We start from the raw sequence: 12,365 nt of genomic DNA, 5'->3' as shown, positions 1-12,365 counted from the left end.
CTGTTATCAGCACCTGTGATGCTGGAGGTCGGAGCAAGCGGCTGTAAGTGGATTAGGCATACGCACGGCCTGTCGCCGTGCTACGTTCACCAACATCAGGCAATTGTCCGCGGGCAGTGTGCATGCCTAACGCACCGAAAGCAGAACTCCGCCCGGACCAAGGAACGGCAAGAGGCCCGTATTGTGAATCCACATTTACTAAAGAATTGCATGATCCATCAAAAGTATCGAACATTACACCTAGTAAAATCACTGCCCGGATGAACAATTTCTGCGCAAATTGTCTGTGTTAATCGCTTGCTGTTCACCAGGCATATATTGGCGCATAGCCACCCAATCTGAACCTGGCAACGTTTGGCAGAAGGTTAGGTGGGCGGATGAGATTAAGAAGTTTGCAGGCATAAGGTGGGCGCCGCTGGCAAAGGACAGGAATAATTGGAGAGCCATGGGAGAAGCCTTTCTCCTGCAGTGAGCGTAGTCGGGCTGATGACGACGATGATGATAATGACCCACCCAAACCCCCAACCCAACCTCCCATACCACACCCAACCCCTTGCTCCCAATGGGAAGCCACTGTTTCGAGAGCTCAAACCAGGATGACCAGCGCAGACTGATCGACCAGGCAACCCCGATTGGAACAGATAATGAGGCCCTGGACTCAGGTCCCTAACCTCTTGGGGCTACAGTCAGGCTGCTGCTGCTGATGATGATGATGACGAAGTAAAGTTTTCCAATCGGTCGGTAACATTCAAACTTTAGAACCGACCGCACGCGCACAAATCGAAAGGCTAGAAAAGTGAAAAGATTATGCTGCAGAATGCACATTAGTTCTTTCGAGCGAAATCAACTTCGAGCACCGAGAAAAGAAAGTAGAAGAGGCCGAGTTCGCCCCTGGAGCCAGTTGAGAGAACCCCGTTGTGCCGGAAGCTTTGCGAAACGAAAAATAGTTCGCGTTGTACGGCGCATATCCTTTACACGGCATCCTGTACGTGAACTGAAGGCCTTATATATAAGCTCTGAAACGCATTTACCATGGCAGGAACAGGCTGCGGCACTACTTTATGCGCTATTGAGTTGACACGCGTGCACATAGGAACAGAGTTGAGGAAGAAGTGAGCGTTGATGCAGCGCAAGGCTACAAATACGTGGACCCTTGACCCGGGCAGGCAGTCGGCATCTTGACAGCTTAGTCTCGGAGTGGCATCGAACATGCGCGAGATAGTCCACATTCAGACAGGCCAGTGTGGCAACCAGATTGGGGCGAAGGTAAGCCACCTCTACCACCTCGCGGGTTATTTCACGGCTCAGGGGATCGCGGTTGCCTTTCGGTCCCAGTGCCGGTCCCGGCGCTTTTTACGTGGGTGATTACGTTGCGTCCTAAACGCCACGTACTAGAATCTCGTTTCAGGATACGGGCGAAAGCAGTTGCCTGTAAAGCAGTCGCGGCTTTTAGCAGACGTACTGCTTTCGTTCTAAGTTGTGGCCTTTTTGCGTTGGACAATGTTGAGCCCTAGCTAATGCTCATCGAAGGCTCTTGTTCTTGACCACTCCTTTCGCTCTGACCTTTTAATTACTGCTCGCGCTTTGAGAGCGTTGAGATATTGTTGTGTTATGGCATATAGCTCAGACTTTATTCCCGGTTGTAAAAAATTCGAGACAATCGGTCTTGGCGGTGAGGTGACATGGAACAGTTTTATGGCAAATGACTGCCGCAAGGCGATCGGCGAAGATTCTTTGCCGGAATTTTTTTTCGCGCGACCTAGTTTTCGCGTATGATGCAATCCAAAAGCCTCAAGCGATCTTAGGCCCTTCCGGTTTTCCGCCATCAGCAAGACACATGGCGGGTGAGAATCGATGGCAGTTGACGAGTTGACTACAAAAACCAGTTGACAAGTGGAACTGTAGCAGTTATATGTTGCTTTCGCTGTGAATTACAGCCTCTAAATATGATTTGACTGCCGCCACTGCGCGATGTGACGCCACTCTAATTACTGAAATCTTTTCCCGTCTGCAGTTTTGGGAGGTGATTTCCGATGAGCATGGCATCGATCCGAGCGGGGCGTACCATGGTGATTCGGACCTCCAGTTGGAGCGCATCAATGTCTACTACAATGAGGCCTCCGGTACGCGTCTGGCTGTATTTCGGTTGATAATTTCACTTTGAAGCTTCCCCGTCGAGTTTATCTTGCCTTGCGGCTGTTTCGCACTGCTAAGCATTAGGGAAATTTTCCGGGCCGTTTGGCACATGACTTCAACAGAAACAGCAAGCGAAAGACAAAACCGAACGCTGTGTGTATGGTTGTCCCTTATTCTCGCTCCTGCCTTAATAGCGCTGTTTGTGCTGTTAAGCTGATATCTGGCCTGTCAATGGAGCTTCTTCAACGGCAGGCCTTTGCTCTTCAAGCTTTAAATTCTACAACCGATCGCGCACATCTAGTCAGGTCAAAGTGCAACGCCTAGTGACCTCTTCTGCTTGCGGCATGTTATGCTAGGCCATTGCAGCTTTTGAGGTTGCATTGCCACAAGTCCCGCAGGGATTAGATTGAAGGTTCTTGACCAAAGCCTTTTTTCTCATAGGCAATGAATGTTCACAACGCGAATGAGTTTGGAATAATAATAATAATAATAATAATAATCATAATTGGTTTTGGGGGAAGGAAATGGCGCAGTGTCGGTCTCATATATCGGCGGACACTTGAACCGCGCCGCAAGGGAACGGATAAAGGTGGGAGTGAAAGAAGAAAGGAAGAGAGAGGTGCCGTAGTGGAGGGCTCCGGAAAAATTTCGGCCACCTGGGGATCTTTAACGGGCACTGACATCGCACAGCACACGGGCGCCTTAGCGTTTTTCCTCCATAAAAACGCAGCCGCCGCGGTGGGGTTCGAACGCTGGTTCTGAATTCCCTCGTCAGGTTTGACGAGGACATAGTACGTCTCCCCTCTACTACGTTTCCTCTTGCTGCAGTGAGTTTGTAAGGAGTTTTTAACTCTATGTATGCTAATACCGCCGCTGTGCTTCATTTGGAAGGGACTCGATCATGACATCCATGATTCGGCGGACGCATTTCTATGGAGGCGAGACCATAAAGAGCCGTGTGTTCTGCGATCTTATTGCGCGTAAAGTAACCCGAGGTGGTGCAAATTTATCCAGAGGCCGGCACTACTGCGTTGATGACAGCCCATGTACAGAATTCGGAATGTTAATCCCATATAGGACACCGTTTGTTTAGTAATACGGAACAGAATCGAAACAGGAGTCGCAACAGGACGTTAATGTAGTGACATCATTTTGATCCATCTCAATTTATCTATCAACATTTCACCTTCTGTTTTTCTGCTGAAAGATATTTAAATATTTTATTATTAAATATAACTGGATCATCTGTTTAAAGGCCGGGAGGTGGCGGAAGGGCCTAGTAGTGCCGCTTTTATTTGCTATGACACCTACAGTTGGTGCGCTCCATTTCCTTTCTTTAACTGGCTTTGTTGTGACGCAGGTACTTGTAATAACTACACGGTATCTTTGTTGCCGCTAAGTGATATTTATTTTTTGTTTCAGAAGGTAAATACGTGCCTCGGGCCATCCTGGTTGACTTGGAGCCGGGAACCATGGACGCCGTCCGATCGGGACAGTTTGGACAACTCTTCCGGCCGGATAACTTTGTGTTCGGTAAGGGGCTTCTCGGCTTAAAATCTACTACATAAACGCACCCACAAGAGCGCACAGTGCAGACTAATCTTTAAAGCGCACAACTGGCTAAATTTGTACCCACATCTCTGTACGCACAGCGAATCCTCGCTCAGTATAATCCAGTCCGAGTGGCAGTCAGTTTAATACAGCCACGCAATCAAGTACTTCGAGTGTGATCTATGAGCATTCTCATCAGTTCCTTGCGAAACCTAGGCCGCCAAGATTGAGACGCAAGCTTGGTGCTTCATCAAGAATGTAGTGCGCCGTGAAAAGAGCATATTACGAGGGAGGCAACACATGGGCCATTTCGAAAATAAATTGAATCGGAATTAGCTCCGTTAATCGAGGATATACAAGGCAAAAGCTGTCGGCGTTCAATGTGTTCATTGACGTGGACACCGTTCTAGACGCTTAAGGAAGTGCGTAAACTGGCTCCCCGGGTCAGTGGACGCTTCACTCGCCCTTCGAGTTACGTGACGATGGTGAAGACATGTGGGCTGCATACATTAATAATAATTGGTTTTTGGGTAAAGGAAATAGCGCAGTATCTGTCTCATATATCGTTGAACACCTGAACCGCGCTGTAAGGGAAGGGATAAGGGTGGGAGTGAAGAAGAAAGGAAGAAAGAGATGCCGTAGTGGAGGGCTCCGGAATATTTTCGACCACCTGGGGATCTTTAGCGTGCACTGACATCGCACAGCCCATTGGCGCCTTAGCGTTTTGCCTCAGTAAAAACTCAGCCGCCACGGTCGGGTTCGAACCCGCGAACTCCGGAGCAGTAGCTGAGCGCCCTAACCACTGAGTCACCGCGGCGGGTCTCTGAATACATTAGCACTGATAACTTCGTGGTGGACACGCGGCACTGCAGTAATAGGCCGCAGCGTTCATTGGGTGATCAACCTCTCGCGATCATCAACTGCAACCTGCCACAGAGGCAGGGTGGACGCGCTGCATATCCAAAGTGCGGAAGGCAATCAAATGGGGTTTTAAAGTGAAGGCTTTACTGGCCGCAAACTTGCTATTTCGCCGTGGCGATGCTCAGAGGAAGCACATAACGTCACAACGCGCGGTTCACCGCGCATATTTCTCTCTTTCTCGCTCCCTAGTCACTACTGAGCATGCGCCACTAGTAGCACCGAGCCACAGGTGTTCCGCCGCTGCGCAGCGCCATGCCTTTCCTCAAAATCCAACTTTCAATTTTCAGTTTTCTCTTTTTTCTTTCCCTCCCTCCTTTATCGCTTCCTTTACGGCGCGGTTCGGGTGTCCACCGAGATATGTGAGACTGTTACTGTGTCATTTCCTTTCCTCAAAAACCAAAAAAAGTCTAGTCAGCCGACGGCGTTCATAGTTCATTGGCGTTGAGAACTTTGAAAAGGCCGTTCATTTTCACGAAAGGAAAGGCGTAATAATAAATGTAATAATTAGTTTTGGGGGAAAGGAAATTGCGCAGTATCTGTCCCGTATATCGTTGGACACCTGAACCGAGTTGTAAGGGAAGGGATAAACGAGGGAGTGAAAGAAGAAAGAGGTGCCGTAGTGGTTGGCTCCGGAATAATTTCGACCACTTGGGGATCTTTAACGTGCACTGACATCGCACAAGACGCGGGCACCTTAGCGTTTTTCCACCATAAAAACGCAGCCGCCGCGGTCAAGTTCGAACCCGGGAACTCCGGATCAGTAGCCGAGCGCCCTAACCACTGAGCCACCGCGGCGCACAACCGGCTCCATGGGTCAGTGGAGACCTAAATCTCGCTTTCATGCATGTGGCGCTGGTGTCGAACTGCAAAAGAATGCTTTGAATGCGTTCCCCACATTGGATAGGCAGCGCGCCCTCCCTGCCACCCTGGGAGGTGGCACGCAGTTAATGGTTGATCGCGAGATATTGATCAGCAAACGAACGCAGCGGCTTAGCTATTGCTGCAGTGCCGCATGTCAGCCACAACGCTGTCAGCGCTATTGCATTCAGGCCACATCTCTCTCCCACCACTGCCACATGCATAATAATAATTGAATGAGGCGTCCGCATATCCATATCCAGGCAGCCAGTTATGCGCCCTTCCTTTGTTCAACTCCATCGTCGTCTAGAACTTTGTCAACGCCAAGAACACAGTGAACGCCGACACCTTTCGCTTTGTATACCCTAGATTAACTGAGCTAATCCACATTAATTTTTTGCAGTTGCATGCCAACGCCACTTTACATGAAAGCGAAAGTGAGGTGTCCACTGACCCAGGGAGCCATTTGTGCGCCTTTCCTTTCGTAAAAATGAACGGCCTCCAGGTTTTCAACACCAATGCACCAAATGAGCGCCGGCGGCTCACTTGTTTTGCTCGGTTTTGAGGAAAGGAAATGGAGAAGCAACTGTCCATATCTCTCGGTGGACGCTAGATCGAATGGATAAAGGCGGGATGGAAACAAGAAAAAAGAAAACTTGAAAATGAATTTTTAAGAAAGGTGTGGCGCGACGCAGCGGCGGAACACCTATGGCTCGGTGCAACTAGTGGTTCATGCGCAGTAGTGACTAGACACGCTTACCCGAAATGGGCCGCTGGCTATAGTCTAGCGTAGCTCTCACTACAAAAGATTCCATCCGCCTTTGACACAACACCACATCACTCAGCAAAACGCATAGGTGGCGCATTACACAAGGAAGGGAGGCGGCCGTCTGCGGGGACAATCCGGCATAAAACAAAAATATTAAAGACAGATATAACACAGGATATGAGCACAGCAGGCGGCTCTCCCTCCCCTGTGTTCATGTCATTTGTCACTCGTTTTACGTAGTGACTCGCTGGAGAGATTGTGTTCTGTAGCCGAGTACAATGCGAGCCATGACTTGTTGAATTGTTTGCAGACGTGAACATATATTTTCAAATTCTTTCATCCGTCGCATTATCGGAAACTTCCGCAAGCTGTTAACTTCAACTGTGTTGAGCGTTGCTTATCTCTCTACTCGGTACCTCCACCAAGCAGCATAAGTATAGTTTTTTCCGCCCAGTGCATGGCTTTCTTTCTACATGAATAATTCCAATAAGTTCGTTGTGTCGCCTCCCAGCCTCCACGTGGCCAATGAAACGCTGAGCAGTATAATTCAATATATGCAAATATTCATTGTTTGTTCTTCTTGTGATATTTAGCGTGCTTATAGAGAACTGTACTATTGTTGTTTTTGATAGTGCCACGTTTATTTGGTGTACTAGCTTTAACAAAATATTTTCAAATAATGTATTGTAATTGCAGTTGGTAATTTTCACCTGTATTCTAGTGCATTCTTATGGTGTTGTATTGCCTTAAGTATTTTGTATATTTGTTGCATATTTTCAGAGTAACGTGTGTAACGATTACTGCAGTCTGATGCTTGAATTTTAATAAAGAATGTTTTGGATACAACCATGTGTCTCCTCACGGGATTAAACTTAGTGATGCAAACGAAGCCTAGCTTCAGAAGGATCGACATCTGAGCTGCGTTGTCTTTTCTACGTTCTTGTTCGTTTTGAGTGCACTAAACTTTTCCTTAAAGCCTAGCCTTTGCTGAAACGAGAATGCAGATATTAATCACAAAGTGAACATATATGTTGGTGTTTACAACCGCACGCGTTTCATCAAGTTTTGTTGTTTTCCTCATAATAATAACAACAATAATAATCCCGTTGATCGCACTTCGTTCTTTTTAATTTGGTGGAATTAAAATGAAATGGCATATTTTCCAGTAGCGCAGCAGGCTACAGGGTGTTGTCGGTATAGGGAAAGGGGGCCTGCATGCGCATTAGCCCAGGGCCCCATTTTTCTTATTCCGGCCCTGGAATCGCACACAGCGCTCCACAACCCACCCAATGGACCACCGGTGTCCAAAGAATGAACGAAGGGCGTCTGCTACCAAACGTTAGGACTTCCGATGGAGGCCTATAGTTTTATCCCGAATACGAACTACAGACATCCCTGGGACCATCCCATGCAAAATAAAGGCGGCCGAATGAACGTCCTACGTACGTCCACGCCGGACATTCAGACGTCCTTCGGATCCCAAAATTAGGATATAAGTTCCCGGATACGTCTATAGAACGTCCCTTCCCGCATTTGACGCGCGCATGACATCCACTAGTACGTCACCACAGTTCGGATGCTCATACCACCATCGATGAACCCAATTCCTACCGTCATCAGCCAGACGGCCGGAAACGAACATTTCTTGGACCATTTTATGGCAGCTGCTAAAACAAATACGGTTGAAAGCTGTAATTCCTTGGCATTAGCTGAACACCCAAGGAAGAATTAACATGCATACAACTTTCTCAAAAACTCTGAGACGACTGCAGTCTGCTGCATTGAAGAAATGCGAAAGCATTAGCGGTGGTGGCTGCTGGTGCGTTTAGGTGCTTCGTTTGTACCACTAAGTACTTTCTTTGTACGACTAGGTGGTTCCTTTGTACGACAAGGTGATTCTTTTTTACAACTATTCGCTTCTGTTTCTTCTCCTCTTTCTTCTACTTCTGCTTCTATGCCTTTGAGTTGAATATGAAGTCATTTTTATAAGTTCCGTTAGAAGGGTCCCCAAAACTCACGCGTAAGCTTGAAGGTTCAACACGACTTTAATGTGCAGCGAAACGGGCGTAAGTACGAGAGTGGCAATATATGTGCTTTTTCCAAATTAAGATTCTATCCGCAGTTGCTACACCGCAGAACACAACGCCCCACATCACTCCAGCAAAACGGGTATGTGACATATTAATGACTGGATGTAGTCCTCAGCGGGAGAAATCTGGCAGAGTGCAAAAAAAATTAGGACAGCGATAAAAGATGGGTACTGCAGAGAGCCTCCTTCTGTCCTCGTCTTGTCTGCCACATAGCTCTTTTACCAGAGTGACTTAGTGCCGAGATTGAGTTCTGAAGGCCGAGTGAAACATAGCCATCACTTGTTATAGTCTTTACATGCCTGAAAACTAATTAAATTAATTCGCACGCAACAGCATCCTAATATTATCCAAACTTAACTTTACCTATGAAATGCGGTGTTTATCCCCCTATTGGCTATGGCCATCAGGCCACTTAAGTCAATTTTTGTTGCCTTTCTGGCTGCTGTGTGAAGTGTGTTTGGATAGTGGCTTTCCTTTATTGCATATTCCAGTACTGATTTTCTTCAGAATACAGTTTGTGCAAGTATACGCCTTTCACAACCTGCCCCTTCAGGTCAGAGTGGTGCTGGCAACAACTGGGCCAAGGGCCACTACACCGAGGGTGCTGAACTGGTGGACTCGGTGCTCGACGTTGTGCGCAAGGAGGCGGAATCCTGCGACTGCATGCAGGGATTCCAGCTGACCCACTCCCTGGGCGGTGGTACTGGATCTGGCATGGGCACACTGCTCATCTCGAAGATCCGTGAAGAGTACCCCGATCGCATCATGAACACCTACAGTGTAGTGCCCTCTCCAAAGGTGTGTGACATTATCTGCAGGACCCAATTTCAGCATCTTTGAAACAAAGCAAACATGACATTTCGGCCTTGCTTTATAAGGCGCCTTCCTTGAATTTTGATTAGTCGGTATGCACAAAGTTCTGATTCTCTTGCTGCGGCTACCTCTAGGTTTCGGACACTGTCGTCGAGCCCTACAATGCTACTTTGTCAATGCATCAGCTTGTGGAGAACACCGACGAGACCTACTGCATCGACAACGAAGCACTCTACGACATTTGCTTCCGGACGCTGAAGCTCACGACTCCCACCTACGGAGACCTTAACCACTTGGTTTCTGCAACGATGTCGGGTGTGACCACATGCCTGAGGTAAGTATTTCTCAGCTTCGTTCAAGGGGTCACTTAAGCGCCTCATGCATGTTCATAAAGAGCCCAAAGAGGTCGACACCATCCGCCGAATTGCTAGTTCCGACGGCAGTGATCGGTTCAATATGGAACAAGCACTGCAAAGACTGCGGTCGCCAAGGTCTTTTACAAAATATTTAGAGTAATACATTACAGCTAATCTCCATGTATGAAGTGCATGTGGTGGCAATATTTTCAGAAAATACAATGACGAGCAAGAAAGCAAATAAAAGCACCCTCACCGTCCGCATAAAAACTAACAAACACCGCACCTGCTATAGCCAGCCAAGCAGCTGCTCAAGGAAGCTTTGAAAAGCACTTCAAGGAAAGTGAATTCGGCAGCGGCAGCAATAACGAGAAGGCGGCTGTCGTCGGGAATAATGGAGCGGCGCCTAATCTACGGCATGCGATTGCACACATTGGGAATAAAATGGCCGTGTTTAACCACTGTACCTCAAAAAACCCATGAGGCGAAAAGGTAAATTAAGGCCTCGCGCTGTAAATGATGAAAAACTACTCTGTTCAAAAGCAAACATCTCAAATCTCTTGGAAATAATTTAGGTGTGTGTCAGTGGAGAATACTTTTTGAACTTTTTCTCCTTTATAAAGCGCACATTTATCTCGTTCAGCTCCTTAATCCTAGCGTACAGGACCTCCATATAAAGCATCACGTACATTGAAATCAGTTATCCCCGTTTTCTCTTTGGGAAAAGGGAATACAAATTCCCACGTTTTGGTATGGAAGTTTTCCTTCGATAAATAGTGGCACTTTCTGAGGACGTTGGGAGCAGAGTACAACATTAGCCTGCTGAGCAGTCAGTATGGAATAAATACTGGTTGCCATTGTTGGGAGATGGTGGTTTAGGGCCTGGAGAACGATCACATAATTCTAAAGTGCCACGACAACCGGCAGACCGGTGAAGTTAATACCCATCGATGTTCTCCTAATGTAGTAATTTGTATAACCTTTGAAGCTGGATACGAAGCAGTGACCACGTGAAGAATCCATTTTTATTTTTTGTGATTTTGCCAATGAATCGAAACCAGCAACCGAAGAAATCATGTTATCTTACTGAAGCTGGTTTGTTTCTCCGCCGTTGTAATTTGGCTGAGGCAAATAACAGGCATGCAGTTTTAATGTTCTCTAGAACAGACTGGCAAAGTGTAAACTATGTCACTTCTGAAATTTTCATGAGTTCGTTCTTTCATTGGGCTTCGTTGTCTGCACTGGCGTGAAGAGAACTGAATTTCAAATTTGATGACCCGATATTCAAAAGCTTTGAATGAACAGCGCGCAACAATCGCGACATTCTACAAGATGCCTCCACTGACCGTTGTAGCTGCTCCACAATCTTACCACAATCTTGTTCTGACTGTTCCCAAACAAGAGCGCCCAACATACCTCTAAATTCTCTCTCCCCTTGTGAATTAAGCGGGCTTCTAATCAGCACCGTCCCATTCCTCACAGATTTCCTGGGCAGCTGAATGCTGATCTTCGCAAGCTGGCCGTTAACATGGTGCCCTTCCCTCGCTTCCACTTCTTCCTGACTGGATTCGCTCCACTCACGTCCCGCGGCTGCCAGGAGTACCGGGCTCTGACTGTGCCGGAGCTGACGCAACAGATGTTTGATGCCAAAAACATGATGGCTGCTTGCGACCCCCGCCACGGTCGTTACCTGACAGTTGCTGCAGTCTTCAGAGGCCAAATGAGCATGCGGGAAGTCGATGACCAGATGCTCAACATCCAGAACAAGCAGTCGAGTCACTTCGTTGAATGGATCCCGAACAGCGTAAAGACAGCTGTCTGTGACATACCGCCTCGAGGTCTGAAGATGTCTGCTACTTTCATTGGGAACAGCACAGCCATTCAAGAGATTTTCAGGCGGATCTCCGAGCAGTTTACAGGTGACCATCGTGTTTGATTTGAAAGTGCTTCTTAAAAGCACATGCTTTCATTGTAGGTACCCATTGCTGTCGAGTTTCTGGGACAGCGCATTTTCGGGGACAGTTCTAGGAGTGTGACCCGGCCTGCTTGATATATTATTTTTTTTTTGCAGCTATGTTCCGCCGCAAGGCCTTTCTGCATTGGTATACTGGAGAGGGCATGGACGAGTATGAGTTCATCGAGGCAGAGTCCAACTTGAACGACCTGGTGTCAGAATACCAACAGTACCAGGAGTCCACACCTGAGGACGAGGGGGAATTCGAGGAGACCCAGGCAGAGGCCTAGTTTTTTGTGTGCAGCGCTTTTTTCTTTCGCTTTACAATAAAGTGTTTGTTTGTCATGGATCCTTCTTTTTGAGCCAGGTGCTTGTGCACTTTAGTATGTCGTAGGCCCGGACTGCGTCACAAGGATGGTCTTGCAAAGCAGCTAACCCTTACTGTATTGCAATGTGCGCACATCTGTAAATAGCCGTGTGACTGGCGTTTTCGACATTTTGACAAACTCTAAACTCTGTTAAAAGCTTCTCATCGAACCACTTTTAGAGCGAACGCAAGGTGATCTTAAGGAAAACAAGTTTTGATGAGCTATTATTGGTCTCGGATACTTCCTGTCAGATGATGTGGCAAATTCTCTGTGCTGTCGAAACTGATATGAGACGAGCCGGTTTTTAGAACATCGCTTCGGAGAATACATTTTGCTTATTATTCTCAGTGTTATTTGACTGAGTTTTTTTGTCGTATTATCTAGCCATCATCTTTTGTTTCATATTTTTACGATTTTTAACAAAAACATCAGTGACGGGATCTTCGTCAATACTAGGACGATCGTATCACTTTCCTTGAGAGGCTCTTCTACTTGAGGGAAGGAAAACACGATGAGAAGACGCCGACAGGACATCGAGTAGCATTTGAG

The 12,365-nt window shown here is 47.2% G+C and overlaps 1 protein-coding gene across 3 annotated transcripts; it reads left to right on the top strand.

The window, feature by feature from the left end:
• Positions 1-1,140: 1,140 nt before the first annotated feature.
• LOC144132345 (tubulin beta-4 chain-like) lies at positions 1,141-11,795 on the top strand. Of its 3 annotated transcripts, none has more exons than XM_077664682.1 (7): positions 1,141-1,266; positions 2,015-2,123; positions 3,562-3,669; positions 8,879-9,123; positions 9,273-9,472; positions 10,977-11,413; positions 11,566-11,795. In XM_077664682.1, exons 1-7 carry the CDS (start codon positions 1,210-1,212, stop codon positions 11,736-11,738), a joined length of 1,329 nt encoding a protein of 442 aa, XP_077520808.1. In that variant the 5' UTR covers positions 1,141-1,209; the 3' UTR covers positions 11,739-11,795. The 3 variants fall into 3 exon arrangements, with proteins under 3 accessions (XP_077520808.1, XP_077520800.1, XP_077520817.1); XM_077664674.1 differs by having other exon boundaries at positions 3,559-3,669; XM_077664691.1 differs by lacking the exon at positions 3,562-3,669.
• The last annotated feature ends 570 nt before the right edge of the window (positions 11,796-12,365 follow it).

Source organism: Amblyomma americanum, chromosome 1 (genome assembly GCF_052857255.1).
Source record: "Amblyomma americanum isolate KBUSLIRL-KWMA chromosome 1, ASM5285725v1, whole genome shotgun sequence".
In the NCBI taxonomy this organism is placed as follows: Eukaryota; Metazoa; Arthropoda; class Arachnida; order Ixodida; family Ixodidae; genus Amblyomma; species Amblyomma americanum.
The sequence above is the reverse complement of the archived record's forward strand: the minus strand, read 5'-3'. Positions and strand labels throughout refer to the sequence as shown.

Excerpts from the sequence above, each read along its gene's own strand:
- LOC144132345 (XM_077664674.1), top strand. The coding sequence starts at position 1,210 with ATGCGCGAGATAGTCCACATTCAGACAGGCCAGTGTGGCAACCAGATT. Across the intron at positions 1,267-2,014 it reads GCAACCAGATTGGGGCGAAG|TTTTGGGAGGTGATTTCCGA; the intron begins GTAAGCCACCTC and ends TCCCGTCTGCAG. Across the intron at positions 9,473-10,976 it reads GGTGTGACCACATGCCTGAG|ATTTCCTGGGCAGCTGAATG; the intron begins GTAAGTATTTCT and ends CATTCCTCACAG.